At 40.0% G+C, this 23,708-nt stretch overlaps 2 protein-coding genes across 5 annotated transcripts in view; one reads left to right on the forward strand and one right to left on the reverse strand.

Annotated features, from left to right (window-relative positions):
* The first annotated feature begins 4,131 nt into the window (after positions 1 to 4,131).
* On the forward strand, positions 4,132 to 11,773 carry ZBTB33 (zinc finger and BTB domain containing 33). Of its 3 annotated transcripts, none has more exons than XM_053580543.1 (2): positions 4,132 to 4,393; positions 6,843 to 11,773. In XM_053580543.1, the coding sequence occupies exon 2, from the start codon at positions 6,845 to 6,847 to the stop codon at positions 8,876 to 8,878; it is 2,034 nt and encodes a 677-aa protein (XP_053436518.1). In that variant the 5' UTR covers positions 4,132 to 4,393; positions 6,843 to 6,844; the 3' UTR covers positions 8,879 to 11,773. The 3 variants fall into 3 exon arrangements, with proteins under 3 accessions (XP_053436518.1, XP_053436520.1, XP_053436519.1); XM_053580545.1 differs by lacking the exon at positions 4,132 to 4,393 and adding an exon at positions 4,577 to 4,628; XM_053580544.1 differs by lacking the exon at positions 4,132 to 4,393 and adding an exon at positions 6,105 to 6,147.
* Positions 11,774 to 12,034: 261 nt separating this feature from the next.
* TMEM255A (transmembrane protein 255A) overlaps positions 12,035 to 23,708 on the reverse strand; it is a 62,754-nt gene continuing 51,080 nt past the window's right edge. For both annotated transcript variants that reach the window (XM_053580922.1, XM_053580923.1), the window contains 2 exons: positions 22,983 to 23,126; positions 12,035 to 14,370 (listed from right to left, as the gene is read on the reverse strand). In XM_053580922.1, the coding sequence (XP_053436897.1) occupies positions 14,212 to 14,370; positions 22,983 to 23,126 (303 nt within the window). In that variant the 3' untranslated portion in view covers positions 12,035 to 14,211. The remainder of the gene's footprint in view (positions 14,371 to 22,982; positions 23,127 to 23,708) is intronic.

Below are 23,708 nucleotides of genomic sequence, written 5' to 3' on the forward strand. Positions count from 1 at the left end.
ACCCAAATCCTACAATAGGTGCTTTCCAACATCCTCTTACTGAGAGTCATGGTAGTTCCCTATGGTGTATGTTCTATTTCCCTGCAAAGAGTAATAAATATAACTTGTCAACCATGAGTGTGTTTCTGGTGGTCTTTGGTTGAAGGACATTGCTATATTCCACTACATAAAATGTTCTTTTCCAGATACTTGCATGGCCTGCTTTCCCCTAGTTCATTCCATTCTTTGCTCATACATCACCTTTTCCTTGACCACACTATCAATGTGTACAATAGCACCTTATCATACTCTATACCTTTATCTTTCTTCATAGCACTTATCACTGATACTGTATTATATATTTAGATTACTTGTGCACATATGTTTATTGTATGTCTCTTCCATTAAAATGTAAGTTTCATGAAGACTGGGACTTCAAGTTGATGACTACATCCATAGTACCTAGAACACTGCCTGGCATGGAGTAAGTACTAAATAATATGTATTTAATATTTATCGAAGAAATGAATGTAATTTTATTGGGTCCGGGTTTACAAGTTTCATTCTGTTATATAGTCATCTGTTGTTTGGTCTTAGTTATTTATTTAAATAGATTGGTTCACTGCAAAATATCTTTTCTTATTTCTCTATTTGGACTCATTTCTTGATTTGAATCCATATTGGCGGGTAATTTTTAATAGCAACTCATGGGTAGTATATTCCCTCATTTTTTTCATGTTTGGAATGAACACCCTGTTTTTTTGTTGTTGGTAGATTGTATTATTGTTAGCAATTATCCACTCCCCTTTCCCAGTATGAAAGTTACATATCCCTATCCAATTGACTTTGGAATTTTTTTTTTTTTTTTTTTTTTGTGGTTTTTGGCCGGGGCTGGGTTTGAACCCGCCACCTCCGGCATATGGGACCGGCACCCTACTCCTTGAGCCACAGGCGCTGCCCAACTTTGGAAGGTTTTAAGAAGAAAGGGGCAATCAGTAGTATTAAACAGGTCACATAAGGAGAGATTTGTTGGAATTAAAGCAGAAAAAGGGATAGTGATGAGAAAGATAATTCATATTTGGTACTTCTGGGGTTCCAGACCCTCATTCATTCATCATTAATTAGCCACATATATGTACCATTTGTTGGACAAAGATATGGTTCACAAATAAGTTAATACTTGAGTTGTGTCTTTATGGAAGGCTAGGCACTTGCCAGACAAAAGATAGGTGAGGTGTGGATATGAAGGGAATGACTGTTCCAGGCTCAGGAACAGGCACAGACTTGGAAGCAGGAAACAACATGGCATATTCTGGAAACTGCATAGTTAATTCATTTAATCCTCGAAACAACTCTTTGGGAAGGTATTATTATTCCTCTTTTACAGACGAATTAAATCAGGCTCAAGATCACAGAGCTAGCAAGTGGCAGTACCAAAATTCCAACCTCCTCACATCTACTCCTCCAAACTTTGTTTTTCCCACTGTGCCTTACTGGGGTTTGTTCTTATCCTGTGTAGTGACCTTACCAAAACTGTGACCCTAAGAATAACTCAGAGTAAGGGTTGAATGTTACTAGGAATGAATGTTACTCTTTTATCACCACCAATTAATATGTACAGGGTGCCCATAAAGTTTTTGTGCAATTTAAAATTGCACACTATTTTAAATTGCAGAAGAATTTTATGGCTACCCTGTATTAAGCATGCACAAGATTGCTGGCATTTTAACACAGGAGAGGACAATTACTGCTCTTGTAGAATTCAAAATCAAGTACAAACAAGGCAAGCAAACACTGACAATGTGGCTGTAAAACCTAACTGATTCCATTTTCAGCCAATCAAAACCTTTCTAGAATGGGGAACAATTAATACTTCCCAGTCTGTTTGATATTGGTTCTTCTGTTTAAAATCTACAGGGTTGTTTGAAGTAGGGTTAAGCCTTCAGATAAAAAGAAAGCAAAAGGTGAAATACCTCATAGAGAACAGAAAATTAATGAAACTCTCCAGTGATTCTGTCTCAAAGACAATTACTGCAGCCGCTCAAGTTTCTTGGTCTGCTCTGCTTTCCTACAAATAAAATTCCTTTCCTGATCAATAGATCCCCTTTCATTATAGGTAGCTTTTTAACTTTAGTTTAGTTGTGGCTTAGTGGGGAGGTGAGGGACATAGCCAGTAGGGAAGAAGTTCCTGTGCTTTGAATTAACAGGTTTTCATTATACCTCATTTGGGACCTTACATTTTTAAAGCCCTTTCAGGAAAGAGACAAAGGCAAGGCAATTCTGTTGGCAGCCTTGGTGATGTTAATGCCGGTGCAAAATAAATTATATTGTGTCTTCCAATTTACCAAAGGGACCAACAAATGATATCAAGAGTGGCATCTACTGCCACTGTGATCTGTATTTCAACTATTTTAATTTCAGTTAAGTAAGCAACTGAAAGATAAATAGATCCTAAATTTTTAAGGTATACAGTACTTTATTTTACTTACTAAGATTTTTTTTTCTACTAAATTTTGGGGAAGGATAACTCGGAAAAATGGTCATTAATCTGCTAACTAGTTTTGTTAAGTTCTCGGTTGTCAGGAAAATACTAATCTACCTTAGTTTCTTTTACAACTGCATACTTTTATTTGGCATGAAATGTCTTTATATTAGACAATGAAACTTTCATAATGTTAAGTCCTAGTCAAAAAAAATAATGCAATACTTTCCCTTACAGTTTGTTTTCCCACCAATACAAAATCTTGGAGGAAAGTTTAAGGAATTTTACATTTCTGTTTGAAAATATAGCTGTACTATACCACTTTGGTGTTTTGCAATGTGGCTTAACTTTATTGAGGAGAATATGGAATAGTTTAAGAATGGAGAGATGATAACACCCATGTCTGATTTCTGTTGGAGAAAATGAGATACAGTTAGATTTGTTTTCACCCTGTAATATCTTGATGGACATTTTTAGCACTATTTTTGTATGAAAGAAGCACAAGGTATTCCAACTGAAAGGTAAATAGGTGCAAATTTAAGTTTGGGGAAACTGATGCTGTGTTATCCTAAATATATCTTTAAAAAAGAAAATGAAGGTAATGATTTGATTCCTTAGTTGAATGTGATCAGAAACCAGTCTAAAGAGAAATATTTTGCTCTCCCAGCACCCATCCTATGGTTTCATTCATCATGGTATTAGGTTGGAAGAGTATTACCAGAAGATTTTTTAAAAAAATTATCACAGGGCAGCGCCTGTGGCTCAAAGGAGTAGGGCGCTGGCCCCATATGCCGGAGGTGGTGCGTTCAAACCCAGCCCCAGCCAAAAACTGCAGAAAAAAAATTATGGCACTCACAACTTATTTATTCAGTCATTAGGCAATCTCTGACCACCTAATATGTGTTAGACACTAAAGCTGAGGATTAAATACTATGGAAATAATAATAATAAATTAACAATGCAAGTGTTAATATTATTTATCTTCCAAGATACAGCTCGAATGACAACTTTCGGTTTGTTATTCTCTTTTCTGTGCTACATCTTGTACGAATACTTTTGTCCACGTTTGTAAATCTAATAAGCTCTCCGAAAAGGTAGAGACTCTTGGCTTATTCATTTTCATGTTCTACAGAGCCTAACATAGTTTGCTACAGATCAAACAGGTGGGCAGTAAAAGTTAGTTGAAATAAGGGAATTAACATAGTACTGCACCATTCAACTAAGAAGATAGCAGTTGCCCCAACACTAGATGTCTTTCGTAAAAGTAGTTACTGTAATGTAGTTGTTATTCTAGAACTTGAATCATCATAAAGAGCTAATGCATTTTATTTGACTATATGTATTCAGATTATATTTCAAGATGGTTTATCATCTAACAAACAGGCGAATAGAGCAGATTCAAACTTGTAAAGGAAGTGAAAGCCGTATAATCTCTAAAAGTTTTCATGCCCCGGAGGCTTACACTGAATTTAGAAGAAACCCCTTGTTTCCCTCCAACTCCAACTGCTTGTGACCGCATTGCTGGATCTTTCCCTTTTCTTTTTCCCACCCTTTCGCCCTCCGGAAAGAGCCGAACACGCAAGAGCTTCCCACTCTTCCTCCGCCCCCTTGCGGAAAGAGCCGAAGGTAGAGTGGGAAGCCGAAGCCGAGCCGCCTCGAGCTCGGGCCCTTCCGGACCGACCCGGCCTGCGCTCGGAAGAGGAGGGCGCGTTTGACTTCGGCGCGTCGCCCCCGCGCTGTGCCCTCTGTCGGTGGTGCGGGGCAGCAGTAACAGCGGTGGCGGCAGGAGGCGGCAGCCGCGTCGACATTGCCTAAGACTGGAGCGACGTTTAAAGAAGAGGCAGAATCGCCGGGGAGTGCAGCTTTTTCTTATTGGGGACTTCCACCCTTCCGCGCGGCCCAAGGAGGAGACGCGGCGGCGCCGGGAAGCAGGTGAGGACCCGGCCCCGATCCGAGAGGGGGCGAAGGAGCGCGCCTGCCTCCTCCGTCCCTGGGCCGCGCCTGCGTTTGCATTAGCCTCACTTGAACCAGGAAGCGGCTGAGTCGCAGGCTCAGCTTCTCAGGCTCTTTCTTTGTGTGGGCCCGGGAGTGAAGGAGAGGACGAACTGGGAGAGCCGCCTCGCGGTTCCCTTCGCCGTCAGGGGCCAAGGTGCTGCCTGTGCCCTGGGTAGGCCCCGGGGTGTGGGGAACCCGCACAGGGACCCCTTTTCCCTTGCCCCTCTGTATGCCTTTTTGTGCCTGTTTTTCTCCTCCTAGTCCCTACTTTGATTTAGAGCTTTTCTGCCAGGCCCATCCTCCCCCTCCGTCCCCTTCCCGGGGCATAACAATGCCGCCTACTTCGCCTCATCCCCCCACCCCAACACCCCACCCTGCCGTTCGCCACCACCTACTTCCCTGGCACTCCTTATTCCTCCCGCCTCACTCTGCTGTTTGAACCTCCGTCTGTATTTTCAAGAAACTGGCTTTTCGCGTGTATTGGGGTTAAAAACCTCGGTTGCAGCTGGCAGGGTGCAAATGGGGAAGAGGGAGGTGGAGGAAGGGAGATGAGGTTCAGCTGCTGCAGGGAGCCGCGTGTCGGTTTGTTTCAGTCCCCCATGGATGGCTTTTATCTCTTTTCCACCTTCACCAGTCCCTCCGAACCTACCCTCGGTCAAGGATTTATCTCACAATGATGTGGAATGGCTTATGCCATAGTCAAATTGTAAATCACGGGGGTGGGTTCATACCGACTTTGCTGTTGCTTGGGCCCACCGTGACCGGGAAGAGGGGGACACCTAAACAAAATGAAACCAAGTCCCAGCGTCACCTGGACACGTACATTTGACGCATTCCCACATTAGAGAAATCCATGTGCAAACCACAAAATATGTTCTGAAAATCTTTTTCTGAACCATATTCAGAAAATCTTTCCACTTGAAAGTGACTTCTGTCGAAATCCCCTTATTTTGGAAGCTGTGGTTTTTGGCATGCTGTCCAAAGGTCACCCTTCCTGATGCATGCCTTTATGGTAACCTGGAATTCCTTGGTACTGTTAACAAGCAACACCTTCTAACAGTTAATGTTTTAAATCCTTGATATTTAGACTTTGTGCCTACTTTTTGTTCTTAAGCTATAATTTTGAAAAATTTAAAAGGTATTTTAGATGTACTGGCTTCCACGTGCACATCACATAAGCACTGGGATAGTGATACGGTAAGTTTAAAGGGAGAATATTAGTATTTCTTTACTAAAGGTACTTATCAACTAATTGTTATCATATAATATCCATATATTTTTAATATACCGGGGGTGTGTATGTGTGCATTTACATACAACTCTGGGATAATTGTTACTGGAATATCTTCTGTGAAGTGCAAAAAAAAAAAAAAAGATGTTTTGAGGGTGCTACAAAGCAATGCAATTTACTAACATTCTCCCCTTTCTAGAGTATTATCTGCTGTGTTTCAATAAATTAATGTTTTCATTTTCACTAACTCTTGTTTTGGAAGAATAATAGTGAAGAAAGTTCTCATACCAATGCACATAATTCTTTACTAACAAAATTAAATGTCATGTTTTCATGCAAATAAGCATTAAGAAATGGTAAACTTTCCTTTTCCTTTGTCTTATTTTTCATGACAGCATCCATTGACTTCACTTGGCACTGTATTTAACATTTCACCTCTGGAGATTGTGAAGGTAGAGAGGTGAGGAAAAGGGATGAGGGTGAAGAGAGAGGAAAGGATGAGAAAGATATTTAATAGTTTGTCAAGATGAAGCACTCCAATTTAAATAAGAACAGAAAAATAATGGGGCAATGAGGTAATAATTATCAGTACTTATAAATGCCACTGGTTGCAGGGAGTAGCTTTTGAATATGTTCTTAAATATTAAAGTTTAGTAAGACCTATTTAGATTCAGTATTGTATACACTAAACTTTTCTAACATTTAAATCATTCATTTATGAATAAAGTGATTTCTATGGGTTCATGATGAAGATTTTCCTTCAAAACAATTTTAAGACAGTTAAAAATTAACTCTTTTCTTAAGGAGAAAACCAAAAATTTGGACTAAGAAAATTAATTCTAGTCTTTAAAACATCACTTAGTGGAGATGCATGTATCTGAAGTCCAAAGGAAGGTGGCTGGAGATTACTGTCCAGATCCATATAACAGTTTAAAACGTGCTTGACTCTTCTCAGGAGGAAGTCAGGAGATTTGATAAATAGTCTGAAAGCCAGCCTGTATGAACAATTTCTATAAAAGCCAAAAAGTTACACCAAACTTTGGTTAAAACTTGAATCAACTATTTAATGGTGCTGTAACCTAAATTCTGAATGATAAAGTACTTTTGTTTTTCTTCTCTAATCCAGTCCTGTACCTTCCTCCTTTTCTCTTATAGGCATGGAGAGTAGAAAACTGATTTCTGCTACAGACATTCAATATTCTGGCAGTCTGTTGAACTCCTTGAATGAGCAACGCGGCCATGGACTCTTCTGTGATGTTACTGTTATTGTGGAAGACCGAAAATTTCGGGCCCACAAGAATATTCTTTCAGCGTCTAGTACCTACTTCCATCAACTCTTCTCAGTTGCCGGGCAAGTTGTTGAACTGAGCTTTATAAGAGCAGAGATCTTTGCAGAAATTCTCAATTATATCTATAGTTCTAAAGTTGTTCGTGTTAGATCAGATTTGCTTGATGAGTTAATTAAATCAGGGCAGTTATTAGGAGTGAAATTTATAGCAGAGCTTGGTGTTCCATTGTCCCAGGTTAAAAGCATCTCAGGTACAGCTCAGGATGGTAATGCTGAAACCTTACCTCCTGGTTCTAGTGACAAGAACCTTTTAATAGAAAAATCAAAAGATGAAGCCCTAGATAATGGGGCTACTATAATGCCTATTATAACAGAGTCTTTTTCATTATGTGCTGAAGATTATGAAATGAAAAAGATCATTGTTACCGATTCTGATGATGATGATGATGATGATGATGATGATGTCATTTTCTGCTCTGAGATTCTGCCTGCAAAGGAGACTTTGCCAAGTAACAATGCAGTGGCACAAGTCCAGCCTAACCCAGGCCCTGTTGATATTTCAGATGTCGCACCTTGCACTAGCAATAACTCTCCCCCTTTAACAAATATCACACCTACTCAGAAACTTCCTACTCCTGTGAATCAGGCGACTCTGAGCCAAACACAAGGAAGTGAAAAATTGCTGGTATCTTCGGCTCCACCACATCTGACTCCCAACATTATTTTGTTAAATCAGACACCACTTACACCACCACCAAAAGTCAGTTCTTCACCTCCAAATCATATGTCCTCTTCAATCAATTTACTTGTGCAGAATCAGCAGAGACCAAACAGTGCTATTTTAACAGGAAACAAGGCCAGTGAAGAGGAGGAGGAGGAAATTATAGATGATGATGATGACACTATTAGCTCCAGTCCAGACTCAGCAGTCAGTAATACATCTTTGGTTCCACAGGCTGATACCTCCCAAAATACCAGTTTTAATGGATCATTAATACAGAAGATGCAGATTCCTACACTTGTGCAAGAACCACTTTCCAATTCTTTAAAAATTTCAGATATAATTACTAGAAACACTAATGATCCAGGTTTAGGATCAAAACACCTGACAGAGGGCCAGAAGATCATTACTTTAGATACAGCTACTGAAATTGAAGGCTTGTCGACTGGTTGCAAGGTTTATGCAAATATTGGTGAAGATACTTATGACATAGTGATCCCTGTCAAAGATGACCCTGATGAAGGGGAGGCCAGACATGAAAATGAGACACCAAAAACATCTGGCAGTGAGTCGACAAACAAACGTATGAAAGTAAAACATGATGATCACTATGAGTTAATAGTAGATGGAAGGGTCTATTATATCTGTATTGTATGCAAAAGGTCATATGTCTGTCTGACAAGCTTGCGGAGACATTTTAACATTCATTCTTGGGAAAAGAAGTATCCATGCCGGTACTGTGAGAAGGTATTTCCTCTTGCAGAATATCGCACAAAGCATGAAATTCATCACACAGGGGAGCGAAGGTATCAGTGTTTGGCCTGTGGCAAATCTTTCATCAACTATCAGTTTATGTCTTCACATATAAAGTCAGTTCATAGTCAAGATCCTTCTGGGGACTCGAAGCTTTATCGTTTACATCCATGCAGGTCTTTACAGATCAGACAATATGCGTATCTTTCTGATAGGTCAAGCACTGTGCCTGTAATGAAGGATGATGGTATTGGGTATAAGGTTGATGCTGGAAAAGAACCTCCGGTAGGGACCACCACATCTACTCCTCAGAACAAGCCAATGACCTGGGAAGATATTTTTATTCAGCAGGAAAATGATTCAATTTTTAAACAGAATGTAACAGATGGCAGTACTGAGTTTGAATTTATAATACCAGAATCTTACTAAACTTTGAAATACCAGAAAGTTTTGGTTTGGATTAAGGGACGGGTTTGAGAAGACCTGTAAAACAAGGTACAAACAAAATTTGATCTGCCACATTATCCGAAGGTAGTCTAGTGGGATTATTTGTTGATAATATTTAGAAGCAAATTTTTCTGAAAGTTTGAGTAGAGATTGAGAGGTCACCCCAAGTATTTGTGTATATAGTTAGCTTTCAGCTCATTTAAGATGCAAACAAAAATAAGCTTGGAGAGATAGTTTTCTGAATAGAATTTGAAGCAGTCTGAATGTTCTTTGAAAATAACTGGAGTTGTTAGCATACCCTAGTACATCTTACAACTTTCCCCTTCCACGTTAGCACTTTACTGCTGAATTCTCAATTTTTTAAACATTGAGACTATAAATGTGTGTTGTATCTTGTATATGGCATAAAAAGTACACAAGAACTTCTAAAGTCGTTCTGGAAATTTTTAGAATAAGTTTCTGCTCAGTTGGGTATTCTGCTAGTCCAAGTGAATAATTGCCGCCCCCCGTGAAAATAGCCATGCAGACAAGTCTCTCATCTGAAGAATAAGTTAGATTTAGCTGCTTAGGATTAATCCTTGCTTATATTGCCATAGCCTAAAAGACTTTGGTAGCTAGACCACTGTATACCTTTGTAATGTGGTCTCTGCTGGCAAAATAGTGGAAAAACAAATCAATGCAGACAGGAGGAGACAAAAAGTTCTGCTGCACTTATTTTTATTTCTGTACTCTTACATGATAGAGGATGGAATTGAATGGAGATTTCCTTTTTGCTATGGTTAAAAATACTCCCCAATTTTTTTTCAAGTTTTGATCTAAAAGCCACCAAAAAATTATGTATAAATCTTTGTAAATGATAGAATCCATAGATGAGACTTCTATATATTTTAGGTGGGAGGCTATTGGCATATATTTTTTAATGTTCATATTACTTAGAATCTCCAAGAGGAAGTCTTTATTTTAAATAGTTGAATTGGTGATTTAGTACTTTCCTTTCAACAGAATCTTTTAGGTTTTTACCTATTCTAAAGTAAGTTTTATTCCATCTGCAAATTGCTACAATATTACAGCAATCAGAAACTACATCTGGAATGTTATACAGGCTTGTCATTTCCCATTTATCTTGACAACAATAAATATCACCTTTCTTATAAAATTACACATATTTAAACATTTAGAAAATAAAGTTAAAACTTACTGAAGTGCTAGTACTAAAAGGAAGCAAGTTGGAACAAAAAATATATAGCCTAGCATTTATAACGGAATTAACTTGTGGAACTTCTGTAAATGATTTTTTGCAAAGGAAAAAAGTTAATAGATATTGGAAAAGATTGTTGTGCATAGTTATTAGTCATTTGTAATTCTTAAGTATTTCTTAGTTCAGCATAGATATTTTCTTTCTCCTTAACCATGTATTTTTAAAAATAGTCTATTTCTTGACCTTGAACTTAAAGCTTTAATCATAATTTCTCATATATGCATCATTCTTCTGATGGTAAGCTAGATTTGAAGATAATGGTTTCAGTATTTCTTAAGTTGGTAGCTGAGGGTATCAGGCATCAATACATGCAATAATACAATGAGAAAGAAAAATAATATCCTTTGCTTACCAGGGGCTAGAGTGATGAGCATTTGTGTGTTTTCTGTAAGTTTCTAGACCTTCAAACCATTTTGTAAACTAACCCTTGGGAAATTTGAAATTACCTGAAACTTAAGACTCTGATCTCTGAAATCACCATATCTGTTTCCTGTGTAGATATTGATAGTGTTACTCTTTGACTGTAAGGTGCACTCTGAAATGTTCTCAATGGAAATTTGAGGTTCCTTAATGCTGTTTTACCAGTTAGCTATAATTCTACCAATGTGAATACTGATGCCAGCAGAGCTTCCAGATTTTTCAGACTCAACTGCTAGATAAATTAGTCATAAAAAACTTAGTAGTTTCTACAAGTTTATTATGACAAACCAGGAATTAATTCTATAATGGAAAACTATCATTCTGAATAATACAATTATAATTGTTTGCTGCTGCTGCGCTCTGTGAATTCTGAATATGAAATTTGAACTTTGTGCCTACTATAGGTATCTTCTGGAGTTTTTGGGGAGGAGGAAAACTGGAAAATTAAATTGTATTTTTGCCAAAAGATTCTTACTTGCATGTACCTCAGGGTCTTCATTTTTTCTAGAAGTTTCCATATCCAAAGTTTAGAGTTCATGTGAAATACTCCTTTGGGCTGAAAACTCTTTACTCCTGGTATTTATTGGATTGGAAATCTATAGCAAGATGCTGTTTAAAATTTACCACAGGGTTTTTCTGTTTTATACTTAGCTTTCTGGCCAATGAACTTCCTTTTTTCTTTCAAGTTGGCTTCAGATTTGCTCCTAAGCTAAATTACCTGTAAATATTCTGGATAGGAACTATTTTAAATGGTTATTTGTTAAAAGATGACAAAATGCAATGATCAAAGTAAGCAAAGATTTTAAAATGCCATAGGAATCTTGCAAGACTAACTTTAAAATATACTCTAAATGATAATTATGATTTTGGTGGTAATGATCTCCCATATGTAATCACTGTGAAGGAATGGTGCCACGTTTTTTTTTCCATTGAACAAAAAAGATAAACAGTAAACATGTATAAAGGTATTTTGTATTGTCGAGGCGTGTATGTTCTAAAGAATTAAATGTTAATTCAATAGCACTGGCTTCCTGCCATCTGTCAATCATATGAAAAACCTTGTTCACTTCTCCCAATAATGTAATGTTCATACTTGTACAATCTTCCTTGTCATGACTTTAACATTCTACTTTTCATTAACCATTGCTTGATACTAGTTCGTAGAGCTTCTTATGGCCAAAATAAAATGTTTTAATTCTTATTTTTGGGTGTGTTTTTTATAAGATTATCTTTCAGAAATTATATAGGCTTTTATATTCTATTTTGTTTTCAATTTTTATAGTAGAAGACTGGAGCTGTATTTCTGAAGACATGGCAAAATTTCCCATTAGGTTTTATACGTTGGTTAATCTTATCCCCTTGTATCTTGAACCATAAATAGTCAAAAGTGAGTCAGCTGCTGTCAGTTGCTTTAGAGCATTTGCTATACTTTTGTAGATACATTGAAGACACACATGGGATAATGGGAGGATGGTTTTATTAATTTGAAACATCACAAAAGCGGTCTGGGTTTCCAACATGGCAGTGATACAGATTTTAAGCAATATCCAGTTTGTACAGGTTCTGGGTTAATATTTTAATGTTTCATGCCCAGTTCAATATTTTAAAGCAGAATTAGGAATAAAGCAGTAAATATTACAAAATGCAGTCTCTCTCTCTCTCTCTCTCTATACATATATATATATATATATATATAGGAAATACAAATTCCCTTCATTACAGCAAATGTTTTGCAAAAGAGTAAAGCAGCAAATATTAATTTTTCTAAGGTAACATGCATTTTATATAATTCAGTGTGATAAAAAAAGCTGCTCAAATTAAGTGTTACAAAATCTATACTGTTTCAAGTTATTTTGTAAAGTAAAAAATACATAGAAATGAGTCATAGAATCTTAACACTTTAAGAAATGTGATATACTGTGTGATGGTGCCTTTAAAATTAAATATGCACATTCACTAAAGCAAGAGGTAAAGTGTAAATGGCAAAAAAAAAATTGAGTATTACAAGTTGATATTTGTATAGTAAGTCAATTGGTTATTAGTCCCTTTTTGAAATCCAATAGAATTTTAATATGCTTAGAATTGTAAAAAATTTTGTATAACTCAAAAGGATTCAAGAGTTTTTCAGTTTTGAAATCTGGATAAGACAACATCTGTGATGCTGAAAGTTAAACTGAGTATTTTGCAAACGTTTACTGTGACCAGTGAGTGAGTGCACATGTGCCTTGATTCTTGATGGCTGGGTGTCTACAAGGTAGATGGGAGCACCAGCATTTGTCTGCTACCTCGAACCCTTCAAGATGGGAGGTAGCGTAATTGACTGGAAAATTTTCCAGTATATGTTCTGTTTGCAGAACTGTCTAATTAGGTACCCTCCTGTAGCCCCTGTATTTTTACATTATATAAGTGTAGGGTTATCAATCTTCTTTAATTCAATCAATTCTCAGGTTAACATAAGCTCACAATGAAAGTGTTCATTCTGAAGTGAAGGTAGGGTGCAAAAGTTTTTAAACTGAGTTTGATGGTTTAAAGCTATAATTAAAGAACTGTACAAATACCTACCACAGTGTGCCAGATGGATTTTAAATCTACCGTAACACTTAAGTATTTGTCAAGTTGGCTACATTTGAGGTTTTGCAGACTTGAAGCGGCATTGTAATACTTTCATAATCTTGAATGCTGTCATGATTGGTCTCAACGGAAAAAAGGACCAATTAAGAGCAGTGGCATTAAAAATACAGATGATTCTTTTGGGGTAGGGCGCAGAATACGTGCGGTTTGCTGGGGTTGAAGCACAATATTTAAAGATTAAATAGTCACAAAGATTAATAACAATTCTTATTGCAACCCAAGAACCTAATCTAACATTTTAAAACTGAATTTCAACCATAAGATTTTTATCTCCTGTTGCAAATATATTTTGTAATAACACAACTACCATCTCCTAAGTTATCAGCTGTGTTACTGAGATCGCACATGTTCTGTATTTCAGTGCTTCCAGAACAATCCTGTTCTCCAAAAAAGATGCAGGAATATTGTACTTTCCCTTAAGGAGGTACCAAGAACAAAAGCTGAGCTGAATGATCACAACAGCCATTTTTACAATACTTAGAAGAAAGGAGTAAGATGGGCAGCTTTCAACATCCAGACATAAGCGAACAAAATCTTAGCTAGAACTCTCTGTATCAGAACTACCGTGTAACCCTGTTAGCTAGGATATTTTTCTTAGGGACTGACTTTAAGGGTAAGGAGATAGCCTGTAAGCCAGGTGCTTCAAACAAGGTGCTAGAGTGGCAATCTGCCAAGGGCCTGAGGACAGCACTCCTTTACATAAAGTGAAACAGATGTCAACCACTCTTCTGCTGAATACAGAGGTGGAACATAGGGTAACGCAGGTCCAAACATGACAAGCTTCTTGCTGGGCTGGCTCCCCAGCCTTGGAAGTTCTGGATTCAGCCTGTCCACCCTTGCCTGCACTGATAATGAACAAGCCTCATCCCTGTCTTTCCTTAGCTTGGCAGGCCGTTGTAAAACTTTATGCGTAAGAATCACAGTTTAAATTTTGTACCCTACACACTTCCACTAAAGCAGAAATACAAAAGCCACAATAATCTCAATAGCCAGCAGGTGTTCCTCTTTAGGGACTGTAAGGTGGTGGTTTTTCAAAAGGCGGATAGTAGGGTGGAGAGTAACGGGGAGGTGCACTTGAGGACCACATGTAGCTAGGCGAGGGAGAGGCAGACTGAGGCTCATCAGAAAGTCCAGAGGGAGGAGAAGATGGAAAGACGCTGGAATGCTGTGTGATAAAACAAAACAATAAACACACTAGTATAGGCAGTGAGTTTGCCAAGTCCCAAACAGTCATTATTATTTAAAAATGAATTTAGGCCAGGTGTGGTGGCTCACGCCTATAATCCTAGCACTCGGGGAGACCGAGGTGGGTGGATTGCCTGAGCTCACGAGTTCTGAGACCAGCCTGCGCAAGAGGAAGGCTCCATATCTACTAAAAATAGAAAAACTAGCCAGGTATGGTTGCACACTCCTGTAGTCTCAGCTACTCCGGAGGCTGAGGCAAGAAGATCCAGCCCAGGAGTTTGAGGTTGCTGTAAGCTATGATGCCATAGGACTCTATCCAGGGAAACAGTGAGACTCTGTCTCAAACAAAACACAACAAAATGGATATAGACCAAGTTTGTTTCTATTTGGAACAACAGAGAGCTTCTACGCCTCACAAAGGTGCATGGAATTGGTGGTCCCACATTTACTCAGTCACCTGGGCTGCAACCTTCATGCAAAGACATCTTGAAATCTTCCTCCCCCCAACCCCGTTTTGAAGCCCATATCCAAGCAATATTTCTTTTACTTCTGTTGTCTCTTGAGTCCACCACTCCCTTCTCACATTTCTAACTCAAGCCTTCAATATCCTTGAGGGATGGCCATACCACCCCAACTAGTCTTCAGAAGGTAGTTTGGATCTTAAGAACGTTTAATGAGGTTAAGCCATTAGGAGAGTCTTTGCTAAAGCAATAATATATCACAAGGAGGTATTACAGTGGCTAGGAGCCCATCTCATATACAAAAAGCTAAGGTCAGGGAGTTTGGATCTGGAGTCTTCTGACTCCAAGTCCAAAATTTTCTATTCTACCTTAACTGCTGCCCCCTCACCTCCAAATGCAGAGTAGCTTGAAGAGCAAAGAGTAACAAAGGCATAGAGGTGAGAATACTAACGTAAAAATGTGAAGCAATATGTCAGGTTGCAGAGACACTGCAGATTCAATTTTCCTTTCTGTTGTCTAATTTTGGTAGTCTTTGGGAAAGGAAGAGGGAAGGATTTTTAAAAACCACCTAGCCAGGCATGGTGGATCACAACGGTAATCCTAGCATTTTGGGAGGCCAAGATGGGAGGATCACTTGAGACCAGGATTTTGAGACCACCACCATGGCTCCATTAAAAAAAAAAAAAAGTTTAAAAACTAGCACGAGCAGGCAGTGCCTTGTAGCTCAGTGGCTAGGGCACTAGCCACATACACCCAGGCTGGCGGGTTTGAACCCGGCCTGGGCCAGCTAAACAACAGTGAACAACAGTGACAACAGCAACTAAAAAATAGCCGGGCATTATGGTGGGCACCTGTAGTCCCAGCTACTTGGGAAGCTGAGGCAAGAGAATCGCTTAAGCCCAAGAGTTTGAGGTTGCTGTGAGCTGTGATGCCATAGCACCCTACCGAGGGTGACATATTGGGACTGTCTAAAAAAAACTTGCTAGAAGTGGTGGCACATGCCTATAGTATCAGCTACTTGGGAGGCTGAGGCAGGAGGATTGCCTGAGTCCAGGAGTTCCAGATTACAGTGAGCTATAATAAAGCCACTGCACTGCAGCCTGGGGGGCAGAGTGAGACCCTGTTTCTGAAATAAATAAAAAATAAAAATGGTCAGTGAATTAGCATGTTAGGAGTCATTTGCTCTTCTCTTTCCCTGGCCTATGTATACTTATACCTTTAACCCTAGTGACTTCCCTGCTCAAGGAGAATTGGCCTCTTTTGTTCAAGGCTATATCCCCCCAGAACTTGTAACAGTGCTTGGCACGTAGGATGTGCTCAATAAATCTTGAATGAGTGACTATAACTTCAGGTGTGAATATCATTGCCTTGCTCGGGTGAAGCCTGAAGGCTGGAAGGAACGACATCCTCCTCCTCCTGCCCCACTCCTTCCATTATTTCATTGTGAGTACAGGAATGACAGGGTCGAAGAACTTGGGGGCGCTCTAAAGGCAAAATAACTTGAGGCAGTGGACTCAAAACACAATCTAGAATCCTTCCTAAAAACTCAAATTTTCTCCCTCCAAGAAGATACCCTTAGCTAAAATATCAATACAGTAATTTCCTAATTTTCTACCTTACATCCTCAAACTCTCCCTTCCTCCTTCTTTCCCTCCCTCCTGTTCAACTAAGGACTCCCGCCAGTTAACTAGAGAGGATCACAAAACCCAAGGCCAAGAATCTCTGTGCCCGGGCATGTAGCACATTGCCTCTCTAAATCCCACTACAGGGATGGGGAGAGGCAGCAGGCCGGTTTTAGGTGCTCCTAGCCACAGAGGGAAGGGCAAGTTTCCTGCAGTAATGCTAAAGGCAGTTCTGTCCTGGGAAGTATTAAAAGGCTTCTGTGGGCAGCAGCTGCTGTGGGTGGCAGTTGTACACTTTGATAATAAAAGGGGGTGGAATAACAGCCCTCAGGTTTTCACTTCTCAGTTTCGTGTTCGGAAAGTCTGAGGGGAAGGGGGTGGGATGGTTCTCACTTCCCTTTGAGAATGCTGGAACTCTTAAGGATAAAATTGAAGGGTTCCTGGCAGAGCTAGGGAGCTAACTGGCTGCAGTCCACACACCCTTGGGATTTCAGGGGGAAAAGGCCCACAGTACTAGTGTGTAGTTTCCTAGCAACAGGCAAGCACCTTGGGAAAGATTTGGCTTTTTTTGCAGCTGGGGAGCTGGCCTGGTGTATTTTGGTTCCTGCCTGAGAGTCTGACTTTACTAATGCCAGGGGCGGCTCAAGAGAACAGAGCTTTCAATCCTTGCACACCACAAAGCCTGAAGAGCATCTAAATAGCCTGCTGGCCCTAGTCATCTCCAGCTTTCAGAGCTCCTTCTTGGAGGCTGGGGTGGCTGACTGGCTGATGGTGCTCAAAGAGGAGCACCACCCTTTAGGAACACAGACAGCTCTCCCCTCCCACCTTAGCCTGCCTCCTCTCTGCCTCATGGCTGACCCACACTCCTCAAGATCAATGTGCATTTCTGAAGGGCATGCTTCTCTCTTCAGGAGCATTGTGAGACAGTGACTCCAGTAACAGCCATAGAACTGGCTAGTGATAATTACTAGTTACAGATGCTGTGTCCCAAGGGTGAAATCCAAGATCTGTGGGTTCTTAGCAATCCCCCTCTGTTCTGCCCCAGAAAGCAAAGGCCAGAGAGATGGAGAGAAGAATGGATAAAAGGAAAAAGAAAAAGGGAGGCAGGACCAAGGTAAGGGAGGAGAGGAAGAAAAGACTTGGCAGGAGAGGGGGAAAGAAAGTTGAGTGACAGCAGCAACGGTCTTACAAGGCTCTCAGCAACTCGTGCCATACACTGCCTCCCTCAGGAGTATAGCAATCCTTTTATCAAATGGTCCAAATTTATAATGAGTCATTTTTAGCAGCCAAGGTGAAACACAGTGACTTAATAAACAGCATAAACAGAGGTGCTTGCATTTTTTATAGGTTGAGACTTTGTTTTAAGTTTAAATTCGGCAGTTCACCCAATGGAAAGGGACCAGTCTGGTTAGAACGAAGTAGGAGCATGGGCCGGGGATGCCAGACTGGGAAGTATGGCTGGGAACCTTAAGAGGTTTATAAAAAGCTACACTGGGTTTAATTCCTCAGCAGGAGCAGAAACTGATGCTTTATGCCTTACAGATTTTGGACTCCTTGGCTGAGGCTAAAGGGGTAGTGGGGAAATGAGTGCAAAGAGAAAGGAAAGTGTGCCAGGTGTGGTGGCTCACGCCTGTAATCCCAGCACTTGCGAGACGGGTGAATCTCCTGAGCTCACTGGTTCGAGACCAGCCTGAGCCAGAGCGAGACCTCATCTCTAAAAAAGAATGGGGCGTGGTGGCGGGCACCTGTAGTCCCAGCTACTTGAAGGCTGAAGCAAGAAGATAGCTTAAGCCCAAGAGTTTCAGGTTGCTGTGAGCTAAGACTCCATGGCAGTCTACGGAGGGTGACCAAGTGAGACTCTGTCTCAAAAAAAAAAAAAAAAAAAAAGAGAGAGAGAGAGAGAAAGGAAAGTGAGTAATGGGGATGATGAGTAAGGAGGCACAAGTAGCCTCAGCTAATGTTTTTCCTGCTTTGGAGTTAAGCAAGCACAACCTGGAGTCCAGTGCTTGAGAGAGCCTTAGTTCTCCAAGCTCAGCACTTAAAACCTCCTCAGGGCCAGCTGACCAAACCCAGGGCCTTGCTCATGGCTCATGTCTGACCATAAGAAATATTTCCCAAGCTTCCTAACTGGACAATCAGGGCATGACTTGTAGGGGTCAAAACAAACCCTATTAGTCTTTTTCCTCATCCTTCTATTAGCCTCAGGGTCAAAAGGAAACAGAAATCATCAAACCCAAAGTTACAAAAATAGTCTCATTTGGAAATAACCAAAAAGGGGAAGTTATTCAGAACAAAGTCCAGAAAGGTCAATTTTTTGTCTGTCACTTAAGTCATCTTCCAATCACATTTGTGCTTCTGCTGGTTTTATTGTCAGAGTGCTTGTGTGCTTCCTGACTGCTTTTTTACTTATCAGGGAACATAAGCAGATGTTGTCTGCCCTCTTGGCTTTCCTGGATAAAGACCGGTATTTTCTCCTATGAAACTATAAGGGACTAGAACTTAGTGAATAAAAGAAAGCTCAGTTGAAATGCTAAAATAAAAATCACCATTTAGGCTCAGCGCTTGTAGCTCAATCGGCTAAGGCACTAGCCACATACACCAGAGATGGCGGGTTTGAATCCAGCCCGGGCAAACAACAATGATAACTATAACCAAAAAATAGCTGGGTGCTGTGGCAGGCACCTATAGTCCCAGCTACTTGGGAGGCTGAGGCAAGAGAATCGCGTAAGCCCAGGAGTTGGAGGTTGCGGTGACAGCTTGGGTCTCAAAAAAAACAAAAACAAAAACAAAAAAAACGCCATTTAGCTGAGTGTGGTGGCTCATGCCTATAGTCCCAGCACTTTGGGAAGCTCCTGTGGGAAGATCACTTGAAACCAGGAATTCAAGAACAGCCTGGGCAAAATAGCAAGACCCTCTACAAAATTTTTCAAATTAACTGGGTGTGGTAGCATGCGGGGACTTGGAAAAAATGATGTTAGAATTTGTTTTAGCCAGGCACAGTTACTCACACCTGTAATCCCAGCACTTTGGGAGGCTGAGGCTGGTGGATTACCTGAGCTCAGGAGTTGGAGACCAGCCTGAACAAGAGAGAGACTCCATCTCTACTAAAAATAGAAAAACTAGCCAGGTGGAGTCACTGTCTCACAATGCCCCCTGCTTCTTGGGAGGCTGAGACAGAAGGAATCTCTTGAGCCCAGGAGTTTGACACTGCAGTGAGTTACCATCAGGCCATTGCACTCCAGCCTGGGTGACAGTGGGGGACCCCATCTCTAACAATAACAAAACACCATTTAAATTCAACAGAGAAATCACTTAGAAACATACTCCTCAAGACTTATGTCACCCAACTATAAAGTCTCCAAACAAGAACTATAAAAGAGAGCTTGAGCCCAGGGAAGAACTGGGAGATGGATAAGAAATGTCCAAGCAGCCCCTGATTGGGGATGCATGAAGGAAGGGAATCTCTGGAAAGGAGATCGATTTCATAATTTAATGAGAAAGAGTAAAGATACCCTTTCTGAGATCTGTGATTAGGAAGCTGATAATTTTAACCAGCAGAAAGTATAAATATCCCCCCAATTTTTATTTATTTATTTTAGTAGATCATAACTGTATACATTACAATATCCCCAAATTAACTGGGAAAAATATATACAGCACTCAAATTCATAGCTTCTCCAAAGAATCCCTCAAGTCATTCTCTGAAATTAGACAGCCCTGGATATAAAACCTTGCTTGCTCTTCCACTCGCCACCTCTGTAACTTTGGAGAAGTCACCTAACCTTTCCGTGATTCAGTCATCTCATCTTAAAAATGGTGATGACAAGAGTGCTTCTCTCGAGGGGGTAAATGACTGAATGATGATATATGTAAAGCACTTAGCACAATGCTCAGTACCTAACAAGTGCTCAACGAAGAGTAGCTGTTATTAAATGGAGAGGCTTCTACAAGCCATGAAGTCCTTAATATAAGCCCACAGTGTAGGTTTGGACTATGTGGCTAAATCTGAAGCATTTCTCTAGGTTAGGTACCCTGTTACCATAACTCAGGGTAAGAGTCTATTTACTTTTTTGTCCCTACTGCTATCCTCTGACCCCACACCCCCGGCCAACTCCCTAGACTGATCTTTTAATGCAGGTACTGTTTCATTCAACCTCTAAATCCACAGCTTCTAGCTCAGTGCCTGACACAAGGGAACTCAGAGTAAACATTGATTGAACTGAAACCAACGGCCTGGGTCACCATTGGTATTGTCAGTCTCATTTTCATTCTCAGGGTAGGGTTTGAATGAGGAATGATTGACAGAGAGATGGCTCCATATCCTAAAGAAGGGTTTCTTAGAGTTTGCAGCAACTATCACCAAGGATATTACTGTCCCTACTCAAAGGGTTCATTATAAAGTGTAAATTCCTAAAGTCATTGTCATTTACTTCAATATAAACATGGAGGAAACCTCTGGGCTGGACCCATGTGCAGCCACTCCATTCCGCAAAGACTTTTTATTGTAAGGATTCCCCAAAAAGAATAGTAATATTAGCTGCAATATCCTACATTCTCTTAAAAGATTCCTTTTGCCTCTGACAGTCACTACTGAAATTATCTGTGCCCTTCTTAAACGTATTTGTGGTTTCCAGTCTGTATCACCTATTTGGGTAACAAGTTACCTGAATTGCCTACCTGTGTATACAATAGGCTTTAAAACAAATTCTTCTTTTTTTTTTTTTTGAGACAGAGTCTCATTCTATTGCCCTGGGGGGTAGAGTGCTATGGTGTCATAGCTCACAAAAACCTCAACTCCTGGGTTCAAGTGGTCCTCTTGGCTCAGCCTTCCGAGGAGCTGGGACTACAGGTGTCTGCCACAACACCCAGCTAGTTTTTCTCTATTTTTAGTAGAGATGGAGTCTCTCTCTTGTTCAGGCTGGTCTCCAACTCCTGAGCTCAGGTAATCCACCAGCCTCAGCCTCCCAAAGTGCTGGGATTACAGGTGTGAGTAAATGTGCCTGGCTAGAACAAATTCTAACATCATTTTTTCCAAGTTTTGATGGATGCCTCCTTGAACTAGTACTGTATTTTATACCATTGGACAAGTCCATTTTCACACTATATATATTATTACTACATTATAGGGCCCTAGCCTCTCCAAAGAGCATATAAACCACACACAACCTCACTTTATTCAACTTAATAGGGATTTTAAATTTCAATTATTTTGCTAAACTTATGCTGAAAACAGGTTGCACAAGGGCTTTGTATTGTCAAACTGGCTAGTAATTGTAAGTGATCCTAAATAGTCATGTCTTTATATCCCCTTGGAGCATTCATGAGCTCTTGATCAACAGAAATAAATTCAGGGCAGCGCCTGTTCTTTTAGCTCAGTGAGTAGGGCGCTGGCCACATACTCTGAGGCTGGCAGGTTCAAACCTGGCCCAGGCCAGCTAAAACACAGCAATGAGAACTGCAACAAAAAAACAGCCTGGCGTTGTGGTAGGTGCCTATAGTCATAGCTACTTGGGAGGCTGAGGCAAGAGAATCGCTTAAGCCCATGAGTCTGAGGTTGCTGTGAGATGTGACTCCATGGCACTCTACTCAGGACCAGAGCTTGAGACTTTCTCTCAAAAAAAGAAATATATATATATATATGTGTGTGTGTATATATATATATATATATAGACAGAGAGAGAGAGAGAGAGAAACAAATTCATTATAAGTTTCCCTTCCTTAAGAGGTATTTCCTTTAGTCTTCTAGTTTTTAATTAACTAGATTTTAGTGTGACTCCACTTCTCTGTACATGGCTAAAGGACGATTTCATTTGTTTTTCCAAAGTTCCTAGTTCAGTGTTTTTCCAAAGTTCCTAGTTCAGTGAATTCCTTTTAATTACATGCCTTTTTGGGTCTTGAAGTCTCAGCTCAAAAGGAAAAGGGGAAAGTGCAAATTTGGTAACATTCTGACCTATGTGGTAACAGGGCAAAAAAAGGGGATGGGGTGTTATAAAAATGTTTTTCTCTGTGTAGTCCTAGTTAGGAAATCTGCAGACAAAAAAGGGATCTTCTTCCTTATTACAAGTTTGATTCAAAACCCTGTATGGTTCAGCATGCCATTAAGGCTAAGGAACAGCCTTGGCAGAGGAATGGAAAAAGCCACTGTTGGACAGGGCCCCATGGTGGCATGCTAGTGAGTTGCCATATCCTAGCCAACTTGTCTTCTTGATGTAGTTCAAGACAATTTTGGACACCTTGATTTTACCTCCTTCTCTCCCTTTTTCTTCCATCTCTGTTTCTTCTCTTCTTTGGAAATTCCCACCCTCCCCATCTCTCCCATTATTGTCTGCCTATGTAGTCCTTAATCTAGTACCCACCCACTGCTAAAGGCTATCAGAGATAAAGAGCCTGGCTACCTCATACATATCATGAATACAATGGAAAGATTCTATAATTGAATTTAAGGAGACAACAATACAGCATGAGGGAGAATAAAGGTAACAGGGAGTCCTTTTTGTCTCAGAACATACCTGAAAGTCATAAGCGGAATAGGGTGGTAGGTGAGGAGGACTATGGTAGTAGGTATTGTAGGATGCCACTTGGGGACGAGCATAGTAAGAAACAGTTGGATGGACATTTTCAACAGAACAGTTCAGTGCCGGGAGAGTTGGATTCTGCAGAAAAACATCAATTAGAAACAACATTAAAAATTCATCCCTAGGAGAATGGTTAAAAAAACTTGGAACATCTATACTATGGAATACTCTGAGCTATTGATGAACAATAATTATACAGGATATATTTTTTTACTTTTTGAAAAATCTACCATATTAAATTAATACAGCATGATCCAAATTTATGTAAAATAGACCTAAACAATTATATATGTATGCATGCAAATGCAAATAAATTAACCTGGACAGATTCACAAGCAAACTATTAATTGTGGTTATGTCTAGAGAGAGTGGTAGTATTAGGAGATAATGGAGACTCTTAACTTTCTACTATATCTGCCAAAGTTTTTACAACTAATATGTATTGTGTCATTTCCCCCCATTTTTTGATGTGCAAAATTCATACCTACAGAAAAGTAGAAATAATTTATGTGATTTTTTTTGAGACAGAGTCTCACTTTGTCACCCTCTGAAGAGTGCCATGGCTTCATAGCTCACAGCAACTTCAAACTCTTGGGCTCAAGCGATTCTCTTTCCTCAGCTGAGAACCAAGTAGCTGGGACTACAGGTATCCACCACAAC

This window comes from Nycticebus coucang, chromosome X, assembly GCF_027406575.1.
Source record: "Nycticebus coucang isolate mNycCou1 chromosome X, mNycCou1.pri, whole genome shotgun sequence".
In the NCBI taxonomy this organism is placed as follows: Eukaryota; Metazoa; Chordata; class Mammalia; order Primates; family Lorisidae; genus Nycticebus; species Nycticebus coucang.

Bases quoted from the DNA above. Each gene is read 5' to 3' on its own strand.
- ZBTB33 (XM_053580543.1), top strand. From the start codon at position 6,845: ATGGAGAGTAGAAAACTGATTTCTGCTACAGACATTCAATATTCTGGC.